The sequence below is a fragment of the Aquarana catesbeiana genome, linkage group LG13 (genome assembly GCF_042186555.1).
Source record: "Aquarana catesbeiana isolate 2022-GZ linkage group LG13, ASM4218655v1, whole genome shotgun sequence".
In the NCBI taxonomy this organism is placed as follows: domain Eukaryota; kingdom Metazoa; phylum Chordata; class Amphibia; order Anura; family Ranidae; genus Aquarana; species Aquarana catesbeiana.
Window position 1 is genome coordinate 101,558,698 of NC_133336.1, and position 26,905 is coordinate 101,585,602.

Consider the following 26,905-nt stretch of genomic DNA (forward strand, 5'->3'; position numbering starts at 1 on the left):
ATGGTAAGGAGCCTACATCATAGGCTCTTTACCAAGATCGGAGATACGGGTAGAATAGAATGCATTAAGATAAAAAAAACTTCTGCCTTTACAATAGCTTTAAGGTTTCTTGACTGCCGCTTGGCAACTCAAGGTTTTAGCTCCTGTCATAAATGTTCCATAGGATTAAGGTCTGGAGACTGGCTAGGCCACTCCATTACCCTAATGTGCTTCTTCTTGAGCCACTCCTTTGTTGCCTTGGCGGTATGTTTTGGGTCATTGTCATGCTGGAAGACCCATCTTCAGTGTTCTGGCTGAGGGAAGAAAGTTGTCACCCAAGATTTTACAATACATGGCCCCATCCATTGGTCCCTCAATGCAGAAAAGTCATCCTGTACCTTTAGCAGAGAAACAGCCCCAATGCATAATGTTTCCACCTCCATGCTTGACTGTAAGGATAATGATCTTAGGGTCATAGTCAGCATTTCTCTTCCACCAAACACGGCAAGCTGACTTAATGCTAAAGAGCTCAATTTTGGTCTCATCTGACCACAGCACTTTCTCACAATCCTTCTCTGAATCATTTAGATGTTCATTGGCAAACTTCAGACAGGCCTGAACATGTGCTTTCCTGAGGAGGGGGACCTTGTGGGCGCTGCAGGATTTCAATCCATGGCCACGTATTGTATTACCGATGGTTTGTTTGGAGACTGTGGTCCCAACTGCCCTGAGATCATTCACAAGCTCCTCCCGTGTAGTTCTGGGCTGATCCCTCACTTTTGTCATGATCTATCTTACCTCATGAGGCAAAATCTTGCATGAAGCTCCAGACCGAGGGCAATTGATTTTTTTTTGTTTTTCTTCCAGTTGTCTCCATCTCATCAAGCTTCTTGCTGATGGACTTGTAGCCCATTGCAGCCTTGTGTAGGTCTATAGTCTTGTCCCTGACGTTCTTTGACAGTTGTTTGGTCTTGCCCATGATGGTGAGGCTTGAATGGAAGAAAGAGATTCTGTGGTCTTTTATACATATAACGAGTTGTTGGTAGGAGCACCTTCTAAAATTGAAAGGACTAATCTGTGTACCACATGAGCACAAACTATAGCCAGTCTGTCGGAGCCAGAATTATTGTTGGTTGGTAGGGGATTAAATACTTATTTTACTCACTGAACTGCAACTCAATTTATAACATTTAAAAACATGTATAGTGCAGTGCTGCACTATTTATGTTTTTAAAAGTTTACTGAGGATTTGTATTTTTGATCTTAAATGCTATAGCGGCTTTTTAGGTTAGAATAATTTGTTTGCGCCGATTGATCACTATTTACTTTCAATTTATAACATGTGTTTTTTCTGGATTTATGGTTGATATTCTGTCACTATCATTTAAAATACACCTATGATAACAATTATAGACCCTTAATTTCTTTGTCAGTGAGCAAACTTACAAAACCTGCAGGGTATCAAATAATAATTTTCACCACTATATATACTGCCCGTGTGGGTTAATGTATATAGAACGCACCAAACGCACTCTTAAAAAGAGAATTGGTGAGCAAATACAGAACATCTTGAAAGGATATCTGCATCATAGTGTTTCAGACCATTATGGGCATGTCCATACTGGGGATTCCTACTCGCTTCAATTTTGGGGTGTGGAGAGGGTGCTTCCCCCCTGGAGGGTTTCAAATAGGGTAATGGACCGCTCCAGAAGGGAAACAAAATGGATTTATACTTTAAATACTTTGTCTCTGGAACTTTACAATAATTGTTTTATTAGTGATTACTAAACTAGGCTATAATGTCTCAGATGGGTATGAGTTTAATTATATATAAATTTACAATTTTATATTTTATTTAGCTAATTTTTTTACAATGGGGGTTTGTTATTTTATATATATTTGAAACATGTATAATGTCTATATTAAACATGTTTGGTAAGAATGAGGTGATTCCTCCTCCTCCAAATCACCCATGGAGCATGGTATTTGCTTGGCATCGAGATTAAGAGTATAAAGGGTTAAGGGTACAGGTCGATACTGTAGTCCAAGAAAAATCAGGACTTATCCTTACAGTGCCCTGAAAACGTATTCACACTATTTTTCCACATTTTGTCATATTACAACCAAAAACTTAATTGTGTTATATTGGGATTTTATGTGATAGACCAACACAAAGTGGCACATATTTGTGAAGTGGAAGGAAAATGATAAATGGTTTTCAATGTTTTTTACAAATAAACATCTGAAAAGTTTGGCATGCATTTGTATTCAGCACCCTTGAGTCGATACTTTATAGCAGTGGTCATCAACCCTGTCCTTAGGGCCCACTAACAGGCCAGGTTTGCAAGATAACTGAAATACATCACAGGTGATATCATTTGCTGCTCAGTGATTGCAGTATTCTGGTCTGCATCTCCCCAAGGTAATACATAAAACCTGGCCTGTTAGTGGGCCCTGAGGACAGGGTTGATGACCATTCCTTTATAGAACCACCTTTTGCTGCAATTACAGCAGTCTTTTTGGGTATGTCTCTTCCATTTTTTCTTTGCAAAATAGCTCAAGCTTTGTCAGATTGAATAGAGCGTGTCTGTGAACAGCAGTTTTCAAGTCTTGCCACAGATTCTCAATTGGATTTAGGTCTGGACTTTGACTGGGCCATTCTAACACATGAATATGCTTTGATATATACCATTCCATTGTAGCTCTGGCTGTATGTTTAGGGTCGTTATCCTGCTGGAAGGTGAACCTCCACCCCAGTCTCAACTCTTTTGCAGACTCTAACAGGTTTTCTTCTAAGATTGCCCTGTATTTGGCTCCATCCATCTTCCCATCAACTCTGACCAGCTTCCCTATCCCTGCTGAAGAAAAGCATCCCCACAACATGATGCTGCCTCCACCATGTTTCACGATAGTGTGTTCAGGGTGATGTGCAGTGTTAGTTTCATGCCACACATATCATTTTGCTTTTAGTCCAAAAAGTTCAATTTTGGGCTCATCTGACCATAGCACCTTCTTCCACATGTTTGCTGTGTCCCCCACATGGCTTCTCGCACACTGCAAACGGGAGTTCTTATGGCTTTCTTTCAACAATGGCTTTCTTCTTGCCACTCTTCCATAAAGGCCAGATTTGTGGAGTGCACGACTAATAGTTGTCCTGTGGACAGATTCTCCCACCTGAGCTGTGGATCTCTGCAGCTCCTCCAGAGTTACTATGGGCCTTTTGGCTGCTCTCCTTGCCCAGACTGTCAGTTTAGGTGGACGGCCATGTCTTGGTAGGTTTGCAGTTTTTCCATACTCTTTCCATTTTTCGGATGATGGATTTAACAGTGCTCCATGAGATGGTAAAAGCTTGGGATATTTTTTTATAACCTAACCCTGCTTCAAACTTCTCCACAACTCTATCCATGACCTGTCTGGTGTGTTTCTTGGCCTTCATGATGCTGTTTTTTCACTAAGGTTCTCTAACAAACCTCTGGGGGCTTCACAAAACAGCTGTATTTATACTGAGATTAAATTACAGACAGGTAGACTCTATTTACTAATTTGGTGACTTCTGAAAGCAATTGATTCCACTAGATTTTAGTTAGGGGTATCAGAGGAAAGGGGGCTGAATAAAATGTATGCCACATTTTTCAAATATTTGTTTATTGAAAACCATTGATCATTTTTCTTCCACTTTACGATGATGTGCCACTTTGTGTTGGTCTATCAAATAAAATCCTAATAAAATACATTTACCTTTTTGGTTGTAACATGACAAAATGTGGAAAATGTCAAAGGGTATGAATACTTTTCAGGGCATTGTTTATTATCTGCTAGAGACAAAACTAACTTGTTTAAACCACTACTATCAATTATTTGGTAAAGTGCTAGATGTCTTGACATTTTAAATTCATCTTAATTCAATCTAAAATGGCACTCTAGGTATTAAGGGCACACACAGATAATGTCCAGTCATGTGCTCTCCGTGACTTACTATTCCTATCATTCAGTGGTGAGTGGAGTGGCTGATGAATGCTTAAGGTTGAGGGAGAGGATGAAAAAGCCGGTTGCCAAGCCGTGTAGCCACCCCCTGTGACAAAGGTGGATATGAAAAAACACGCCGGCGCGTGGTTATGCAGCAACCGGATGTGGCATCAGGTGTCAGGGCTGGGCTCAGCCCTTCCTTCTCTGAGCTGGCCGCTCAGCTGTCGGCCAATTGCCAGCTCCCATCTCTCTCCACAACAACTCCTCCCCCTCGGAGGACCACCAGACTTGAGGGGAAAACATCTATGGAAATCACGGAGGAGGACAGGGGCATGACAGTACTTGGTGCATTGGAAAGGGTACGGTCCGGAGGAAAACTCTTGGGTCTCATCCTCGGACGTACATGCCCCTGTCCTCCTCTGTGATTTCCATAGACATTTTCCCCTCAAGCCTGGTGGTCCTCAGTGGGGGAGGGGTTGTTGGATCATGCCCCTGTCCTCCTCCGTGATCTCCATAGATGTTTTCCCCTCAAGCCTGGTGGTCCTCCGAGAGGGAGGGGTCGTTGTGTAGAGAGATGGGAGCTGGCAATCCTCGCCCATCCCGATCAACTGGAGGTGGTGAGACCGCAATAGAGTGATACCTGATGTATTTATTTATAAAATTACACATGTGGATTTTAACTAATTCAAGATATTGAATGTACCTGCCTTGGCTGATCAAAAACATGGTCTTTGTATGAAAATTTCCACTGAAATCATATACACTGACAGGTAAAGTGAATAACATTTAATATCTTGTTACAATGGCACTTAAAAATGTGCGGGGTATATGGCTACTCCATTGGGTCAGAGTATTTCCAGAACTGCAGTTCTTGTGGAATGCTCCCAGTTTGCAGTGGCCAGAAATGCTCCAAGATAGGAAAACCAGTGAACTGGCTTCAGTATTATAGGCGGCCAAGGCTTATTGATGTACATGGGGAGGGAAGGCTGGCCTGTGTAGTCCAATCCAATAGAAGAGCTCCTGTAGCTTAAGTTGCTGGATGAGATGGGTGCACGTGCGTTGCTTACCTTAAGAAAAGATGGCAGCAGGATGCAGTATGGAAAGAAGACAAGCCGATGGGGGCAGCGTGATGCTTTGGGCAATGTTCTGCTGGGAAACCTTGGGTCCTGCCATTCATGTGAATATTATTTGGAGTTCATGCCTGAATGGGTCAGAGCTGGTTTGGCGACAAAAGGTGGACCTACTAAATATTAAGTGGGTAGTCATAATGTTATGGCTGTTCGGTGTATACTGAATCAGTAGTTAGCTGATGAGTAACATCCATAAATACTACCACTATCTCAGGTAATGTGGTGCAAGATTCAAATGCAAAATTTCTATATCTGCTATATGTACTTAAAATAACTTAGGCAGTACTATAAATTGCATAGTTTGTACTTAAAGCTGTGGGATGTTCTTTCATGGCAAGATACAGTTCACTGCTTTGCCAGGATATAACAATATAGAAAAGAAAATAATGCTTATTTCAGAGTGTAATGTTTTAATTAGCCTAACTTATACAGTATTTCACAAAAGTGAGTACAACCCTCACATTTTTGTAAATATTTTATTATACCTTTTCACGTGACAACACTGAAGAAATGACACTTTGCTACAATGTAAAGTAGTGAATGTACAGCTTGTGTAACAGTGTAAATTTGCTGTCCCCTTAAAATAACTCAATATACAGCCATTAATGTCTAAACCGCTGGCAACAAAAGTGAGTACACCCCTAAGTGAAAATGTCCAAATTGGGCCCAAAGTGTCAATATTTTGTGTGGCCACCATTATTTTCCAGCACTACCTTAACCCTCTTGGGCATGGAGTTCACCAGAGCTTCACAGGTTGCCACTGGATTCTTCTTCCACTCCTCCATGACAAAACCACGAAGCTGGTGGATGTTAGAGATGGTTTGGTCTGGAGACATGCTTGGCAAGTCCATCACCTTTTCCCTCAGCTTCTTTAGCAAGGCAGTGGTCGCCTTGGAGGTGTGTTTGGGGTCTTTATCATGTTGGCCTTGCGGCCCAGTCTCCGAAGGGAGGGGATCATGCTCTGGAGTATGTCGCAGTACATGTTGGCATTCACGGTTCCCTCAATGAACTGTAGCCTCCCAGTGCCGACAGCACTCATGCAGCCCCAGACCATGACACCCCCACCACCATGCTAGACTGTAGGCAAGACACACTTGTCTTTGTACTCCTAACCTGGTTGCCGCCACACACACTTGACACCATCTGAACCAAAAAGGTTTATCTTGGTCTCATCAGACCACAGGACATGGTTCCAGTAATCCATGTCCTTAGTCTGCTTGTCTTCAGCAAACTGTTTGCGGGCTTTCTTGTGCATCTTTAGAAGAGGCTTCCTTCTGGGACGACAGTCATGCAGACCAATTTGATGCAGTGTGCAGCGTATGGTCTAAGCACTGACAGGCTGACCCCCACCCCTTTAACCTCTGCAAGAATGCTGGCAACATTCATACGTCTATTTCCCAAAGACAACCTCTGGATATGATGCTGAGCATGTGCACTCAACTTCTTTCGTCGACCATGGCAAGGCCTGTTCTGAGTGGAACCTGACATGTGAAACCACTGTATGGTCTTGGCCACCATACTGCAGCTCAGTTTCAGGGTCTTGGCAATCTTCTTATAGCGTAGGCCATCTTTGTGTAGAGCAACAATTCTTTTTTTCAGATTCTCTGAGAGTTCTTTGCTATGAGGTGCCATGTTGAACTTCCAGTGACCAGTATGAGAGAGTGAGAGCGATAACACCAAATTTAACACACCTGCTCCCCATTCACACCTGAGACCTTGAAACACTAACGCATCACATGACACTGGGGAGGGAAATGGCGAATTGGGCCCAATTTGAACATTTTTCACTTAGGGATGTACTCACTTTTGTTGCCAGCGGTTTAGTCATTAATGGCTGTGTGTTGAGTTATTTTGAGGGAACAGCAAATTTACACTGTTATACAAGCTGTACACTCACTACTTTACATTGTAGCAAAATGGCATTTCTTCAGTGTTGTCACATGAAAAGATATAAAATATTTACAAAAATGTGAGGGGTGTACTCACTTTTGTGAGATACTGTAAATATTCGGTTGTCTCAAATAGGGGAACATTTAATTTCATATTGAGGAGCCTATAAACACACAAACAATTGTAAATCGCTGACTTACTGAAATTGGGGCCTGCGGCAAAATATAATCTCTGTCTCACTGATCTATACCCATGACCTTAACCATTACGTATTTTCTGACTGTTGCTTTCACTGTCTGTAGAGACATCAAAGTGGGAAACTTTCCAAAACCTTTCCACAATTATCATTGGTTTATTAAGCCTCATTTAAACTCATTCACATATAAGTGTATGCAGGCTACTTTCACTTAAATGTACCCTTATGCACACCAATGAACCCCTTACGGATGCTAACAGCTTGACTTTTGTGGCAGAAGCAAGTGTCACAGTGGAGACTGCAGAAGGAAATATAAAACTTTTACTAACACCCGCCTGAAGAATTACAATCAGGGACTGATATGTTCAGTATACCACACTTTGGCAGGTACAGTAAGTTAAGATGATGTCGCTGTTAGGAAATTGCTATTCCACACAACATGTAGAAAATCATAATTTTACTGTTAAGAGGTCAGAGAATGAATGTGGTATGGGACATGCTATGCTCACATCCTCCAGGAATGGAGAGATTTTATAAAACTGCAACATTTCCAAAAAAATGTGCAAAAAATGTAAACAAATACCTTTTTTTAAATTAATTTATTATGTTTAATAATGCATCTGTGTTTGACATTTAAACTATTAAATGCATAACTCTACACATGAAAAAAAATAGAAAAAATAGTAGCCTGAAGGTGGCAGTGTTCTTCTGCAGGTTTAAAACTTTAAATTTTTGTCAGTGGAGCCTCCAGCCTGCATGCGATCACTACTGTATGTCAAAACTGATTTACTGATCAAATAATGGAGAACTACTCTGATCAGTACTCTGATCAGTTCTGATCAGGACCCCAGCTGTCATTGTCTCTGACTACGTCAAGTGTTGTCGGCTAACTCTCATATGTTACAATGTTTATTAACCTGTGCTGGAGAATGTCAATATACAGATCGTGGGTGGAAAAGGATTTTAAAAAACAAACACAGGGGTGCATTAAAAATGCATGACCAAACAAACAAAAAGGTACATTTATAAAAGCAAAGTTGTGTGCTTTACACACATGAGTAAAAAAAGTAGGGAGGAATGATAAAGAGATCTAAATCACAGAGCTCTGCAGGCCTTGGTATGGGACAACCTAGTGGTTTATAGTTGAGTGCAGACATCAATATCCGCTCTGGTATAAATACGCCCCTATACTTTTATTAACCCCCCTGGCGGTATTCCCAAGTGTGTCTCAGGGTTAAACTTCAGTACCATTAGCGGCAACCCCGAGCCACACTCGGGATTGCATTGCAGAATCCTGGTGCAGTGTACTTACCTTGTCACCAGGATTCTGCAATGTCCCCCACTGTGTCTGCAGGCTGTGGCCTCTGCCCGATGCTCTGTGTGTTGGGCTCATTCCCTGAGAGCGTCACGATGCATGGGGAAGGAGCCCGGCGGCAAATTCAAAAAGTACACAAAACATAACACGTACACTGTAATCTTACAGATAACATTACTGTATCAAATCATTTCACATCCCTTTTGTCCCTAGTGCTTTGTCCATTGCCCTGAATGCAGTTTTATATTATATATACTGTTTTTTCTGCCTGGAAACTTGAGATTGTCCATGGCAACCAAAAAGTGTCCCTTTACGTCAAAAGCGGTTTTAGACCAGCTAGAAAACAGCGAAAGTAAATTAGAACACTTGCAGAATTGAGTGATAGTGAATCGTGCGGAAATTCCTTTTATTATTATTATATTATTATTTTTTATAATTATTTATAGTTCTTTATTATATTATAATTCATTATTTCGTGTTTCAAACTTTATCATACCCGGAATGTCTACTAGACTCTTGTTTGGACAGATTTAAGTGTGTTATTACTAAGAATTACAGGCCTACAATATGAAACGCCAAATTTCTATGCAAAACAATTGTACCACTTTGAGACGCAAAAATCTGACATAATCATACCGCCAGGGGCGCTATAGAAAAATAAAGAATGAAATTGATGTCCAACTGGTCCATTTGGCATTTAGTCTTGCAATGGTGTCCCCAATGTCGATTAGAACTCTTGGTATTTGGTTAATATTGAATTTAAATATAATAGTACAATAAAGGCATCTAATTTTTCCATACAATATTTGCACAGCACTGTATTATCCTCTTTTGCTTTTACATGGTGACTTAAAAATGGATAACAGATGTTGGGCTAGGTACTCTCAAGTGAAAAAGCCACAATCTCCATGCAGAAAAAAAAATCTTGGATAAAGGCAAGAGACGGAGAACAACATACCCATCTTGAGAGGTCACTAGGCTATTAAAGTAAAAAGAAAATCATAAAGCAAATGTTAATTCGATAATTCTGCAGAGCATTTTAAGATCACAGAGTGATGAAATCACTATTCTTTAAAATGAAATCATTGTTCCTTGCAACAATTTAAAGTCATATACAGCAACAGAATGTATGTAACTAATAATAAACAACATAAGATTAATTTACAAAAGGAACAAAATGAATCTCATTTGATACAACTATCCATTTCCTGTGGTCCTATCTTTTCATTTCTAGGAGTGCCAACATGCATAAATGTGGTAGTGTATTCCGGTGCACATAAGCCTCAGTCCTGTAATGTGAGGAGTAGGGAAGATCTGTGAAGTGGCTCGCTCTTTCAAATATAATCATATCAATATAGCCTGATTTTCGTTAAAATTGAACATGTAACTTATTAATTGAAAATGGCAAAGCCTGAAATTAAATAGGCACTGCTAAGATGAAAAAAAAATTTTTTTCGAAGGTAAAACTTTTTTTTGGCAACTTTAATATTTTAGATTTTCCCACCACTTTCTATTCTACTTATAATAGTCAGCAGTAAAAAAAAACACAATTATTTTTTTTAATTATGGTGGACAACTAAACTACAAAAACGCTCTTGTGAAAGACCGCAAAAGACAAGATCACAGAGCTTATTATAATACAATACTTTATTCAAGAAATATCAACAATTTAATAAATATGACAAAAGTTTAACATATAGACAAACCACCCCCTTGAAAAAACCTAATTGACAACGTTGTCATGTGTGGGACGTCCCCAAACACACCACGCACACTTATTTTTTTTTAATAAGCTCTGTGATCCTTTATAGTGACAGTCTTTTTGCGGTCTTTCCCATGAGCGTTTTTTTGTACAAATAGAACACTCTGACATACAGTAGGCTCTATCAACTAAAAACCTTTGTCTAAATATGCACTTCAAAAAGTCATATACAAAGATTTTCCTGTGAATTACCATGTGCATTTCTCAAAAATAGGTATATCAGCTTTTATTGAACTGTCATTTGACATTTGCTGGCATTTTTTTCTGCTTTCTCTGGAATGTGTTTGAATAGATTGCTCATTGGATAAAGATTTGTAGTGTACACCAAAACTCTTGTAAAATTAGCTTATAATACCTACCGTCAATAAAACCAGCAAAAGAAGAGAACTTTGTTTACAAGCAGAAACACATTTGTTGATAAGGAAATAAGTACTCCAAACACAAAAAAATGGGTTGTTGTTACATATATTAAAATAGGCATAATAGAAAACATTTTAAAAAAATTATGCTGTGCATATATGCATATCATACATTAATAAAATCCTGCATTCTTAAATTTGGCTACAAGTTAATGTGCATTGACCAAAGTTTTTGTTCATTGCATTGTTGCAGTAAATAGGCCTAACTGTGTTTACTTCTGCAGGTAATATCAAAGCATGACAGCATTTTTAATGCAACAGAAACTTGCTAAAAATATATATATTATACATATTTACCATACCTCCTCTTTTCATGGGAAAAATAGTTCTTAAGGTGATCACTTCTTTTTTCTTGCAATACTTTTTGCTAACTATATAAATCTGTGAATAATGGTGGAAGGAAAGCTTGTGGCTAAATGTATATGGTACTTTGACTGCCACTTCAAAATCTAATATATACAGTATATATATATATATATATATATATATATATATATATATATATATATATATATATATTGTTGGACATGTTAAAGCAAGTCATTTTTTTTGCCCTTGCTGATATGATCATGAAACATCATGAAAAAAATAAGCTGACTGTTATACTGTGTCCTTGAAACCAATATGATTAATTAATCCACCATGTGCAACCCATAGAAGAAGCGGACAATTTGATTTTACCTTGACATAGATCTCAAAAGTGACCTGGATTTTACAGAACATTTCCAGTTTGTGTATTGAAAACACAACTGAATTGGTTGTACTTTTTTGAAACTGGATACCTTCTAGATTGTGTAGCATTTTAATTCCATTGGACACACCAAACAAAACAAAGGTTTCAGAGCTGTAGACTTTCACATGTAGATCTTGTTACCATATTTTAATGTGAAAAAGCTCTTCCCAATAGATTAAGCAGAGACTAGGAAAATGTTTCTAACATGGCACCTGGGGGGGCCCTTGCTTTTTTTAAAGCCTACAGCTGCTTCGCCATTAGCATCATAAATCTCCACAGGCAGGTTCATAGGAGAAGTAATTTAAGACATGTTGCAGGAAGTTTCATGACATTGATATTGCATCCTCAACACATTCTATCAACTCAAGTGTAAATCTTGGGGAAAGTTACAGAAAATTCCCTTTTTTTTTTCTTGGTTGAAAGAAAATGGTAATATGAAACTGCTCACAGTACCAGTTTGGACAGCTGGCGCAGAAAACTTTATGCAAAAGACATCAGCATTCCAATTAGGCATATCAACGTAATTTAAATTATGCATGTAGATAACACTTTCTGCTCAACATGAGCTCCAGACTTCTGTCCCTTTGTTAAAAAAGACACCCCATACAACCATACATTTTAAGCTTTACCTAAGAATGCTGCTTTTACTAGTCTTTTTTTTTTATTTATCAAACAACACAAAACTGAAAGGAATCCTGTACTGAGAGTTATATACAGACTGCCATTGCTTGACCTGCTTCTGCCATCGATACTTTGTGAGGTACTAACCCACAACATTTATGCAGCTTCTAAGTGAGGCCAGATTTCCTGATAAACATGCATGTTTCAAGTCAGGGACCCTGAATTAAGGCCAATAGAGTATGCTACACAAACAACCTGCACTTTTGGGAAGAGAGGTCAGCAATGGTATTCTCTTAGTACAGGTTTTAAGGTGGGTTCATGCCGGTGCGCCACAGTTTGGGTGCAGTGCAATTTATGCACATTTTACATGCGGTTTTAGGTGCACTCCCATTGACTTCTATTAGATTGTGCGTTTTCATGAAAGTGCATCACAGTCCTGCATGCTGCATCTTTGATGTGATTTCAGAAGACACACAGTCTAATAGAAATCAATGGGAGCACACCTAAAACCACATGTTAAATGCAGATAGAAGCACTGCACCAAATTCCATTAGTGTGATCCTGGCTTTACGGTCAAAAGTCTGAAAGTGAAAAAAGGATCTACATGTCTGGATGTAATTACAATCCATCTTTTATATGTAATACCACTGTATTTTTGTTTTACATAATGTTTTTCTAGTATGCCAATGTTGAATAAGTAAATGGTTTTCTCTATTGGCCTTGACAGATAAGTTTCCACAATTCTTTCATCAGAGCAAACAGTAGCTGACAACATTTGGTTCATAATTAATAAAACCTACCAAAGAGTAAATATGTCACTACTTCCTTTTTTTAACAGCTGCTAAGAAAACCTTAGCTAAGGCGTAAATATCAGTTGTGCCCTCTATGGCCTAACTCAGGCGCAAAATGTCTTGGTACTTGACAGAACAAAAGCTCTCAGCATTGATAAATTATTCCATGCACAAATTCTGTATTTTCTGAATGCCCTAGATAAAACATTATATACCTGTTGACTAACAATTTAGGACATTGTGGCACACTCCTTCAACAAATGCCTCAGGTGCTCCTGTCTCCCCTACCCTTCCTCTTCCCTCACACCCTTTTTTATTTATCCCCTGTCCTCTTAATTATCCTCTTCTATATAATCCTTGAGGTGACCATAGATGACTCATCTTTTTTGATCAGCCAGCAGGCTGATCAAAAAAGAAAACAAAAAGATTCCTCAAACCACACAGGTGGATAGATGAACCCTCCCCGCTGAGACATTGTATTCTGACAGAATGACTCCTCTGCTGGCAGATTACACTGATCAGTGTCTGAAGCCGTTGATTGACAAAGGTGTAAGAACATTCCCTTTCGGCAGAAGATGATCATTAGATGGATCAAGATTCGCCCAGTCCCCGCTGAACAGGCCAAATGTCATTTAAATTGGTCCACCTCAGAAAGCCATAAACAGTGTGTTGCCAACATCCAAAGATTAATGGAAGAAAATAGGAGTAACCACATGGGTACTTATGGGACATAAAGGGCAACAGAAATAGAGAGAATGTTTATATATAAAAATGACTTTATTTGTACATCATAAAAAATATAATATAACATCAGTATAAAAAATCAACAGTCTATTTGTTGATTGGATAAGGAAAATACACAAACATTGACACGCTCCTCTTGATACCCAACGCGTCTTTCGGAAGATTTCAATCCTTTCTTCAGGGTTTTTTTTTTTTTAAAAAAGGATTGAAATCTTCCTGAAAAGCGTCAGTTATCTAGAGGAGAGTGTCACTGTTTGTGTATTTTCTTTATCCAATCAACAAACACACTGTTGATTTTTTTATACTGATGTTATATAATATTTTTTATGATGTACAAATAAAGTAATTTTTTATATATAAACATTTTCTCTATTTCTGTTGCCCTTAAGTCCCATAGGTACCTATGGGGGTTACTTCTATTTTCTTCCAACAGGCCAAATGTCGATTCAATTGTGGCCAGCTTTACTCTTCTCTTTCATTCTAATAGTTCCACATAGGTACAGATGTCCTGTTCTTAAGATGCCATTGAGGCCCAACATTTGTAAATTGTACCATAATGTGATTGGGATCATTCAACATTTGTTATTGGAATTCCTACTTCATACTATATGTGCAGTTTAACAACTATATTACTCCTCAGCCTTATGTATCTTCTTGATATTTTTTGTTAAAATGCGTTTCATTTTCATATATAAAGCTTATATAAAGTCCTTATATGAATTTGTAAGATTTCCTGATATAGAAAAAAACAATCAAAACATGTTGTCAAGGTCACCTTTATAGAACTGAAGACATGACCGCTGTTGGTATTCATAAGTTCTGTATGTGTTTAAAGAACAGTCAGAAAGATCACTGCACACTTATGATTGCTCTCTGATGCTCTGGGTGCTTACAAGGCAAACTTATACAAATTTCTGCCCACTCTTATGAATGACATTCTCGCTCTACTTTTGGTAATTAAACACAATGCTTAGAATTGATAATATTGCGCCAGTCCCAAAAAAATGTGTAAAAAGCTGCCAGCACAACAACTAGACAAATTGTGAATCAAGAATAAAAAATACAGTGTGGCGCTAAAGTGAACTTGTTCCTCATTAGGGTCAGACCCACTGAAATATCAATCAGAGGGCCAAAACTTCCCAGTGAGGTATTTAATCAAATAGAATTTTGGTCAAATCCTATAGAGGAGAAGTAGTGAAATCCCTGAGTAAACACCCCTATAGTCTGCCTAATCAGATGTATATTATACTGTATCCAATAAAGTATAACCAGACAGAAGGTTGATTGCAATACCCTAAAGGGGATATCTATATAGAGATTAAATAGATGTGCTATCTAAAAAGAAAGATCCCCATAAGGGGGAAATAAAAAACGTGGTGTTTAAATTAGAATCCCGTGAATGAACACAAAATATGCTAAAACGTGATATCAGCAGACGTATATATCCGCTACAAACAAGTATCTTATCAAATACGTGTGTTATATTGGTATATGAAAACATAAAAAATATAGAAATTATGAAAAATTCCTCCTAATATAAGTGCAATAATATATAAATAGTGTTCATAAACAAACTAAATATAAATCAAATGTGAGTCCCAATGTTGGACCTATGGAGGTACACCTAGATACTTGGCCGCTTGAACTCCCTCCGAACAGCCAGAATGGTTCCCGTATAACGAAGTGATAAGGCTGAAATTGTGGATATAGGTATGTATAAAATACTCTTACCAAGAGTGGTGGACTCCCCGGCCAGCGGCTTCGGAGTCAAGGTAAGCTTGTGATAACACGAACGGTAGTAAGTGGAATGCTGCTTCATCTGTTAGTAGAGATGCTGGAAGGTGAGGGTCCCCACCAAACGGTCCCCCACATTCAGGTATTCCATTTACCGTATAGCTCCTCTGGTGGAAAGATCAAAAGGAGAAACTCCACATAGTGTAAAACCGCTTCGTTATAAACAATAACAGAGGCCAGAAAGCCAAAACTGATAAAATACAATAAAAAAGCGCTTAATTTGGTCGTGGCATAACAGGCATATCTAACCCGACGCGTTTCGTCCTCTAGGACTTCAACCCCAGTTTTTATTGTATTTTATCAGTTTTGGCTTTCTGGCCTCTGTTATTGTTTATGGGCCATTAGACCTTTGCTATACCTCGTCTCTGGTGTGGTCCATGAGCCAGTGTGATCCTTTTTCATTGTAAAGCTTTCATTAAAGTTTTTTTTGAAGCGGTTTTACGCTATGTGGAGTTTCTCCTTTTGATCTTTCCACCAGAGGAGCTATACGGTAAATGGAATACCTGAATGTGGGGGACCGTTTGGTGGGGACCCTCACCTTCCAGCATCTCTACTAACAGATGAAGCAGCATTCCACTTACTGCCGTTCGTGTTATCACAAGCTTACCTTGACTCCGAAGCCGCTGGCCGGGGAGTCCACCACTCTTGGTAAGAGTATTTTATACATACCTATATCCACAATTTCAGCCTTATCACTTCGTTATACGGGAACCATTCTGGCTGTTCGGAGGGAGTTCAAGCGGCCAAGTATCTAGGTGTACCTCCATAGGTCCAACATTGGGACTCACATTTGATTTATATTTAGTTTGTTTATGAACACTATTTATATATTATTGCACTTATATTAGGAGGAATTTTTCATAATTTCTATATTTTTTATGTTTTCATATACCAATATAACACACGTATTTGATAAGATACTTGTTTGTAGCGGATATATACGTCTGCTGATATCACGTTTTTGCATATTTTGTGTTCATTCACGGGATTCTAATTTAAACACCACGTTTTTTATTTCCCCCTTATGGGGATCTTTCTTTTTAGATAGCACATCTATTTAATCTCTATATAGATATCCCCTTTAGGGTATTGCAATCAACCTTCTGTCTGGTTATACTTTATTGGATACAGTATAATATACATCTGATTAGGCAGACTATAGGGGTGTTTACTCAGGGATTTCACTACTTCTCCTCTATAGGATTTGAACAAAATTCTATTTGATTAAATACCTCACTGGGAAGTTTTGGCCCTCTGATTGATATTTCAGTGGGTCTGACCCTAATGAGGAACAAGTTCACTTTAGCGCCACACTGTATTTTTTAAACACAATGCTTAGTCTGAGCTGAAAAACACCTGTTTTGCTGATGCAAAGAAAGAAGGGAAGAGGCATAAGTTATAACAGACAAGTCAAGGGGTTTAGAAAGGAAGGCACAGAAAGTACAATGCCTATCATAGCTCCCAACCGTCCCTGGATTCGAGGGAATGCCCCTGATTTGGAACAAAGTGCCTCTGTCCCTCTTTTGTCCTTATTTGTCCCTTATTTTGGTTTGATCTATAGTTTATAGAATGTATATAAAATGCACTATTTATCTTTCAAAAAGTGTTTCTCAGTGCTAAACCATGCATCCAGTTTCTAAATATCTAATTCTAAAAGCCAGTATAAAGGGATAGTAGTGGTTAATAAAAAGCACTTGTGGGTTTAACTAAAAATTTTTTTTCGTATAATTCTTCTTTCGGCGGTGTGTCCTATGCCTACATACTTTTGCTAATAGGTGTTCACACTGCCGCACAGAGCGGCTCAATTTTTGGCTGAATTCGGACCAGAAGATGCACAGGACTCCTGTGCAATTCGCTCTGGAGCTGCTTCGGAGATGTGTGAACCGACTCCATAGAGAGCCGGTCACAATCTCCTAACATGCAAATTGAATGCAGGCAAATCCACATCCAATTCACAATAGTGTGAACCCAACCCAGCCTTAAAGTGAAACCTTCAATTCCCCAAACTTATAAACATTTTGGTAATTTCTTAAATTGTCCCACCAGCTGTTTTAAACACAAACCTTCTTTCCCCAAAATCTGCAGCCTCAGCATATCAAACAGCTCTTTTATTACTAATATACACAATTTAACTTTTTTTGAATTTACAACAGCTACGTCTTCATCTCCATCTCTGATCGCTTCCCCTGGCAATCACATATGTGCCCTGCTGACTATTATATAAAGGATGGAGGAATCTTTGGTGTGCAAGCTGTGTCTGATACTCTGAAATGTTCTTTCTCTGTGCTGTGCAAATGACAAGATGGCAGTGTCCAATGGGAGAAAAATGAGACTTGAAGAACAGACAAACAGATTTTGTTGAATAATCATGCACCAATTCGTTTTTTTGTATCTGCATGTTTCAAATATGGCAGCAGTTCATATATACATTGGGAAAGAAAATGGTTGCTTTAAGGAAAATTAAAATATCACTACTTTCTGCTTAATGGGGGATAACACTCTAGTTATATATACAGTATCTCACAAAAGTGAGTAGACCCCCTCACATTTTTGTAAATATTTTATTCTATCTTTTCATGTGACAACACTGAAGAAATGACACTTTGCTACAATGTAAAGTAGTGAGTGTACGGCTTGTATAACAGTGTAAATTTGCTGTCCCCTCAAAATAACTCAACACACAGCTATTGATGTCTAAACCACTGGCAACAAAAGTGAGTACACCCCTAAGTGAAAATGTCCAAATCGGGCCCAATTATCAATTTTCCCTTCCCGGTGTCATGTGACTCGTTAGTGTTACAAGGTCTCAGGTGTGAATGGGGAGCAGGTGTGTTAAATTTGGTGTTATCACTCTCACTCTCTCATACTGGTCACTGAAAGTTGAACTTGGCACCTCATGGCAAAGAACTCTCTGAGGATCTTAAAAAAAGAATTGTTGCTCTACATAAAGATGGCCTAGGCTATAAGAAGATTGCCAAGACCCTGAAACTGAGCTGCAGCACGGTGGCCAAGACCATACAGTGGTTTAACAGGACAGGTTCCACTCAGAACAGGCCTCGCCATGGTTGACCAAAGGAGTTGAGTGCACATGCTCAGCATCATATCCAGAGGTTGTCTTTGGGAAATAGACATATGAGTGCTGCCAGCATTGCTGCAGAGGTAGAAGGGATGGGGGGGTCAGCCTGTCAGTTCTCAGACCATACACCGCACACTGCATCAAATTGGTCTGCATGGCTGTCGTCCCAGAAGGAAGCCTCTTTCACATGATACACAAGAAAGCCTGCAAACAGTTTGCTGAAGACAAGCAGACTAAGGACATGGATTACTGGAACCATGTCCTGTGGTTTAATGAGACAAAGATAAACTTATTTGGTTCAGATGGTGTCAAGCGTGTGTGGCGGCAACCAGGTGAGGAGTACAAAGACAAGTGTGCCTTGCCTACAGTCAAGCATGGTGGTGGGAGTGTCATGGTCTGGGGCTGCATGAGTACTGCCGACACTGGGGAGCTACAGTTCATTGAGGGAACCATGAATGCCAACATGTACTGTGACATACTGAAGCAGAGCATGATCCCCTCCCAGAGACTGGGCCACGGGGCAGTATTCCAACATGATAACAACCCCAAACACACCTCCATGACGACCACTGACTTGCTAAAGAAGCTGAGGGTAAAGGTGATGGACTGGCCAAGCAAATCTCCAGACCTAAACTCTATTGAGCATCTGTGGGGCATCCTCAAATGGAAGGTGGAGGAGCGCAAGGTCTCTAACATCCATGGATGAGGACTTCAGTGGCAACCTGTGTAGCTCTGGGGAATTCCATGCCCAAAGGGGTTAAGGGAGTGCAGGAAAATAATGGTGGTCACACAAAATATTGACACTTTGGGCCCAATTTGGACATTTTCACTTTGGGGTGTACTCAATTTTGTTGCCAGCGGTTTAGACAATAATGACTGTGTGTTGAGTTATTTTGAGGGGACAGCAAATTTACACTGTTATACAAGCTGTACACTCACTACTTTACATTGTAGCAAAGTGTCATTTCTTCAATGTTGTCACATGAAAAGATATAATAAAACAGGTGAGGGGTGTACTCACTTTTGTGAGATACAGTATATGTACACACAGACACACACTGCATATGAAAACATGCATACAGTACATTATACATAGTTTAAATGTGATATAAAACTCTACTAAAAATAAAATGTTTAATAAATTTAGGAACAATGTAATATTTAACGTACAAAAGCAGACAAGCTTGCATGAAATCATTTACTTTATTGACAATTGATATTTTAATTAGGTAATTAACTAATACGGAGGAAATAAAACATTTACTGTGACAGCACAATGTTCATCTTGTACTTTGCAAGGTAATATTAAAACAAATAACTTCCCTAAATATATCAAAGTTTTCTTGTTTTTTCCATTCATGACCAAGTGTTAGACCCCTTTCACACTGGGGCGGTTTGCAGGCGTTATTGCGCTAAAAATAGCGCCTGCAAATCGCCCCTAAACAGCCTCCGCTGTTTGTTCAGTGTGAAAGCCCGAGGGCTTTCACACTGAAGCGGTGCGCTGGCAGGAGAAGAAAAAATCTCCTGTCAGCCGCTTCTTTGGAGCGGTGAAGGAGCGGTGTATTCACCGCTCCTAAACCGCTCCTGCCCATTGAAATCAATGGGACAGCGCGGCTATACCGCGGTAATACCGCGGCTATAGCCGTGCTATACGAGGGGTTTTAACCCTTTTTCGGCCGCCAGCGGGGGGTTAAAACCACACCGCTTGCGGCCGAATACCGCGGTAAAACAGCGCTAAATATAGCGCTGATTTACCGCCGACGCCCCCTACCGCCCCAGTGTGAAAGGGGCCTTAGGAAAAAAGTTTTTATGAGCTAAACTATCACAAAAGTGAAAACTGACTTACCCCTTCATTGCCATTTGCTATTGTGTTTGCCAACATTTCCTGAAGGGCTCTGACAGAGAGGGACTGCTCCAGCACAAAATTACAAATGCACAGGTCAGGAGGGACATACTGTGAAAGAAGAAGCATAACATTTACCATACAATATAGTGAAGACAATAACTATATGGCCCCATGCACACAGGATGTCAAAAACACCACTTTTAAGAGCATTTGTCTTTTTTTCTGCTTCTAAACACCCCTCTATTTTAGCCACCCACATGTGCTTACAGACATTTACAGGCAGTAGTGTTTAGAGGCAGAAAAAAAACCCCAGAGCCAGCGCATTCAGGAGACACAATGTGCCTAAATGCATGTAAAATCGTCCAAACGCAATTAATCACTAGGCACTTTTAGCGCTTGAGTGTTCATTTATTCCATGGCTAAGCACGTAGCTAAGCCCAAGCACATAAGGCACCTAAACGTGTTTGCAAAATGTGGCTTTATGGGGTGTTTTTATTGCTGCTTTTTCTTCCCCTGGAGCATCAGCATCCAGAGAGAGGAAAAAAACATCCTGTGTGCGTGAGGCCTAAATATGCAAAAATACAATATTATCAGTTGCTAATTACAGACTCAGAGAATGCACCACTGAAGAAGATCAGGAAATAAATAAATATCAAGGACATGCTTTCACTTGGTTAAAAAATATATACCGTATTTATCGGCGTATAACACGCACTTTTTTCCCCTTAAAATCAGGGGAAAATCGTGGGTGCGTGTTATACACCAATCCCCGCTATTTTGTTATCTATCGGAGCGATCACCGCCGACATTCACATAGCGTGTATTTTTAAATATGGCGCCACGGAGTTCGGAGGGACTCGGCGACGCTCGTTCAGCTGAACGAGCGCCGCCGAGAACACAGTGACTGGGCGGAGCCGAGATACACATAGCCGAGGGTTCTCGGCTCTTCTCGGCGCCATTCACAGTCCCGCCCAGTCCCGCCATTGGACCTCTGTTATGTCCATCATAGGGACTGGGCGTGACTGTGAACGGCGCCGAGAAGAGCCGAGAACCCTCGGCTATGTGTATCTCGGCTCCGCCCAGTCACTGTGTTCTTGGCGGCGCTCGTTCAGATGAACAAGAGCCGCCGAGTCCCTCCGAACTCCGCGGCGCCATATTTAAAAATACACACTAAACTTGTGTATGTCGGCGGCACTGGGGACAAGGCTGCACTGACCACTGGGGACAAGGCTGCACTGACCACTGGGGACAAGGCTGCATGGGGCAAAGCTGCACTGACAATTCTGCACTGGGGCAAAGCTGCACTGACAATTCTGCACTGGGGCAAAGCTGCACTGACAAGGCTGCACTGGGGCAAAGCTGCACTGACAAGGCTGCACTTGGGCAAAGCTGCACTGACAAGGCTGCACTGGACACTGAGGCAAGGCTGCACTGACAAGGCTGCAGATGGACACGATAATGCTGCATTGATGGGCATTTAAATGTAAGTTTTTTTTCCTTAAACTTCCCTCCTAAAAGTTTTTTTCTTTAAAATTCCCTCCTAAACTTGGGGTGCGTGTTATACGCTGGTGCGTGTTATACGCCGATAAATACGGTGTTATTGATTCATTGTAGTTTAGAAAAAATAACAAAACCTAAAATATAGTAAAATAAATTTTAGTCTTGTGTGGACAATCTCACTCCATCACAAACATTGTAAATTTGAAAGACCCCATATATATATACACCATTTACATTTTAGTTCAAATATCTTTATTCATAAAGAACACGGAATTGCAGTGTATAATATACAGTATCTTGAGACTCCATGTACATTAGCTTGACATGTATCTATTTTGCATTTTGCTGTGAAGCTTCTTTCTTTTCCCTGAAAATCATAAACATGTTATACTTACCTGAACAGAGTGACATTGCACAGAGTGGTCCGGGCCTGCTTTTATGCAGTTTCACCTCTGGCGATCTTGACTTCTCCTCTTCTCTGAGTGCCCCTTAACATGCTCCTTGCTATGGGGGCACTTGTGCGGGCACGATCCTGAGTCTGGCTGTGTGCATCCATAGACACACACAGCACAGCTTAGCTCCGCTCCCTTCTCACAGAATTTGACTGACAGCAGCGGGAGCCAATGACTCTCGCTGCTGCTGGGTCTCCTGTGAAAAGGCAGAGAAGGAAGAAGAGATGCTGCACAGCGCTGGATTGAGTGGGCTAAGGGTAGCAGCTTTTGAAAGTTTTTTTTTTACCTTAATGCAGAGAATGGATCAACCACTTGCCCACTGGGCACTTAAACCCCCTTCCTAACCAGACCAATTTTCAGCTTTCAGTGCTCTCACACTTTGAATGACAATTACTCAGTCATGCAACACTGTACCCATACACAATTTTCGTCCTTTTTTTTACACAAATAGAAGTTTCTTTTGGTGGTATTTAATCACCACAGAGTTTTTTATTTTTGCGCTATAAATGAAAAAAGACCAAAAATTTTGTAAAAACAATGCATTTTTCTTTGTTTCGGTTATAAAATTTTGCAAATTAGTAATTTTTTGTCATAAATATTGGCCAAAATTTATACTGCTGCATATCTTTGGTAAAAATAACCCACATAAGTGCATCTTTGTGCAAGTTATAGGCTACTTTCACACTGGGGCGTTGGGGGCGTCGGCAGTAAAGCACTGCTATTTTTAGCGGCGCTTTATCGTCGTTTTAGCAGAGCTATTCAGCCGCTAACGGGGCGCTTTTAACCCCCTCTAGCGGCCAAAAAAGGGTTAAAACTGCCCTCAAAGCACCTCAAAGCAGCGGTTCGGCAGCGTTGCCCATTGATTTTAATGGGCAGGGGTGCTTTAGGAGCGGTGTATACTGATCAGGCTCCAATTATGGACAAGGCTGTAACTGGGCACTGATTAGGCTGTAATGATGAGCAAGGCTGCAGATGGGCACTGATTAGGCTGTAATGATGAGCAAGGCTGCAGATGGGCACTGATTAGGCTGTAATGATGAGCAAGGCTGCAGATGGGCACTGATTAGGCTACAATGATGGGCAAGGCTGCAGATGGGCACTGTTCAGGTTGCAATGATGGGCAAGGCTGCAGATGGGCACTGTTTAGGCTGCAATTATGGGCAAGGCTGTAGATGGGCACTGATTAGGCTGCAATGATGGGCAAGGCTGCAATGATGGGCAATGGCATGGCTGCAGATGGGCACTGACCCTTATTTTGCTTCAAAATTCTTTATTTAAAATTTAATTTTTTTTCCTAAAACTTCCCTCTTAAAATTAAGGTGCGTGTTATACACCGATGAATACAGTAAATGGATTCTTCTGCCGAGAACACAAGCCTGATTTGCAAAAAGGAAAACAATTTTTGACATACCGAGAGAACATAAAAAATACCTAAGATGAATTTTCATGCTACAATTGAGGAGGCTTGTATGGAGTTTAACTTGGGTCTGACAAGGCACACCAAAAATAAGTTAGTGCTCAGCTAGTCATAAATTTTGAAGATTAGCCTGGGATTCTCTTGGTCAAAAAAATCATCAAATCAGCATCCTAAATGTGATAAACTCTTGAAGACTCCTTATCCTTATAAGCTTACAAGACTGTACTATAAAAAGTTTGTGGATATTTTTGTACCTCAACTTTACACCTCACCTTTACATACTGTTCAGTCACCCAAGACACTCCACTGCAACCTGAGAACAGCACAGCATAAATCAATGTGCTGTGTAAGAGGGATGAGAGCCTAGGACAGTATACTAACTACCACCCAATATCCCTCATCAATAATGATTTCAAATCTGTCAAAATTATATTTTCTACCTTCTTACATACAGTACATTCTAGATTAGCTTTGTGTTTGGTTGAGAAGTTTCATCTAAAACATGTATGGCCTTATATCTGTCATTCAGTCACACTGGGATAAGAAAGGAGATAAAAGAGGCATATTATTGTCTATTGCACAACACACGGCCTTTGATTTTTTTTTTTTTATATATATATCTCTTACTTCTCAGCTCTGGGCCTACTTAAACTTTAGCCTCCATTCACAAGAAAGAGACAGTTCTATGCTAATGTGCCCATATCCTACATTCCATACACTTTACAAAAGTACAGTATATGTAGCAAAGAATGATTAATGATTAAATGATTATAGTATCACTGTGCTTGATTGGCCAGCAAACTCGCCTAACCTAAACTCCATAGAATATCTGTGAGTTATTGTCAAGAGGAAGACAAGAGACAGAAGACCCAACAATGCAGACAAGCTGAAGACCGCTATCAAAGCAACCTGGGCTTCCATAACACCTCAGCAGTGCCACAGGCTGATCATCTCCATGCCACGCTGCATTGATGCGGTAATTCATGCAAAAGGAGCCCCGACCAAGTATTGAGTGCATATTGTACATGGACATACTTTTCAGCAAGCCAACATTTCTCTATTAAGAATCTTTTTTTTTTTTTACTGGTCTTACGTAGGGATGAGCTTTATGTTCGGGTCAAACATGAGTGCGACTCGAACATTGGCTGTTCGCCCATTCACTGAATAGCGAACAATTTTGGGGTGTTCGCGGCAAATTCGAAAGCGGTGGAACACCCTTTAAAAGTCTATGGGAGAAATCAAAAGTGCTAATTTTAAAGGTTAATATGCATGATATTGTCATAAAAAGTGTTTGGGGACCTGTATCAATGCAAAAAAAGTTTTAAAAATGGCCGTTTTTTTTTTTGAGCAGTGATTTTAATAATGCTTAAAGTGAAACAATAAAAGTAAAATATTCCTTTAAATTTCGTACCTGGGGGGGTGTCTATAGTACGCCTGTAAAGTAGCGCATGTTTCCTGTGTTTAGAACAGTCCCTGCACAAAATGACATTTCTAAAGGAAAAAAAGTCATTTAAAACTACTCGCGGCTATAATGAATTGTCGGGTCTCGGCAATACAGATAAAAGTCATTGAAAAAAAACGGCATGGGATTCCCCCACAGTCCATTACCAGGCCCTTTGGGTCTGGTATGAATATTAAGGGGAACCCCGAACCAAAATTAAAAAAAAAAATGCGTGGAGGTCCCCCCAAATTCCATACCAGGCCCTTCAGGTTTGGTATGGATATTAAGGGGAACCCCGCGTCAAAATTTTTTAAAAAATGGCGTGGGATCCCCCCAAAATTCATACCAGACCCTTATCTGAGCACGCAACCTAGCAGGCTGCAGGAAAAGAGGGCGAGAGAGTGCCCCCCCTCCTGAACTGTACCAGGCCACATGCCCTCAACATGGGGAGGGTGCTTTGGGGTAACCCCCAAAGCACCTTGTCCCCATGTTGATGGGGAAAAGGGCCTCATCCCCACAACCCTTGCCCGGTGGTTGTGGGGGACTGCGGGAGGGGGGCTTATCGGAATCTGGAAGCCCCCTTTAACAAGGGGACCCCCAGATCCTGGTCTACCCCCCCTGTGTGAAATGTTAACGGGCCTACCATTTCACAAAAAAAGTGTCAAAATGGTAAAAATGACATGACACAGCTTGGGGACAAGTCCTTTATTAAAAAATAAAAAAATAAAATTGTCCCACAAAGTCTTCTTCTCTTGCTCCGCCAACGGACCGAAAAAAAAAAAACGCCACACCGACCTACCTCCATGGGAGGCACCTGCCGTATGATGCGTGCTCGCAGGTGACAACTCTTTTATAACTGAGGGCGGGGCCACACGGTGACGTCATCGGGTGACCCCGCCCCCCTCTGATGCACAGGTACATCCCTATGGCTTCCCTGTAGCGTTCGTGTTTTTCATGTTCGTGTCCCATAGACTTTAACGGTGTTTGCGTGTTCAAACAAATTTTTTGCCTGTTCGCATGTTCTGCTGCGAACCGAACCAGGGGGGGTGTTCGGTTCATCCCTAGTCTTATGTAATATTCTAATTTTCTAAAATACTGAATTTTGGGTTTTCACTAGCTGTAAGCCATAATCATCAAAATTAAAAGAAAGAAATGCTTGAAATATATAATATATAAAATATATGGGTTTCCCTTTTTGAATTCAATTACTAAAATAAATGACCTTTTTGATGATATTCTAATTTTATGAGCATGCACCTGTACATACAGTTAGAAATTTCATTTATTTCGCAAGGTTAAAAAAAATACAGACTTATGAGCATGTCTACACATTACAGACAGAACTGGCATATCCATTATACAAGGTGGTTGTTAAAGGATGGAAGAGTTCACATAAGAAAATCAACGTATTTCAAATACATTTGTCTTCTTCAGGAAAACGTGTACAAAATCATCACAATCAATGTTAATCGTATAATATTGTAATCTATGTGAACCACCAATGCCAGAATTGCCACCACATAAATTAAAAGTGTAAACCCTGATAGTGGATACTATGCATTAAGAAGTAGAGAGGGTGTGCATCAGTGTGTATGTGTATTCAAACAAGTATCTGTAGAGGCCATAAGGTATTCAATCAGAAGGAACCCACACAGCATCCTGTACTCCCAACAAAAGCTGCCAGACTTTTTATGGTTAGTACGCACAACCATTCCCAGTCTTTTACCACCCTGTATACAAACTGGTGCACTGGTTGTGTGTCAGTTAGGAGTTTCCCCCACACCGCTGAGATTCCACATGCTATCCTGTTAGCAAAAATCCCAAATCAGTCAC

The 26,905-nt window shown here is 40.1% G+C and overlaps 1 protein-coding gene across 7 annotated transcripts in view; it reads right to left on the reverse strand.

Annotated features, from left to right (window-relative positions):
* Nucleotides 1-26,905, reverse strand: part of RYR3 (ryanodine receptor 3) — a 1,082,755-nt gene that overhangs the window by 824,218 nt on the left and 231,632 nt on the right. For all 7 annotated transcript variants that reach the window (XM_073608696.1, XM_073608694.1, XM_073608691.1 and 4 more), the window contains exon 3: nucleotides 20,263-20,370. In XM_073608696.1, coding sequence (XP_073464797.1) covers nucleotides 20,263-20,370 — 108 coding nt within the window. The remainder of the gene's footprint in view (nucleotides 1-20,262; nucleotides 20,371-26,905) is intronic.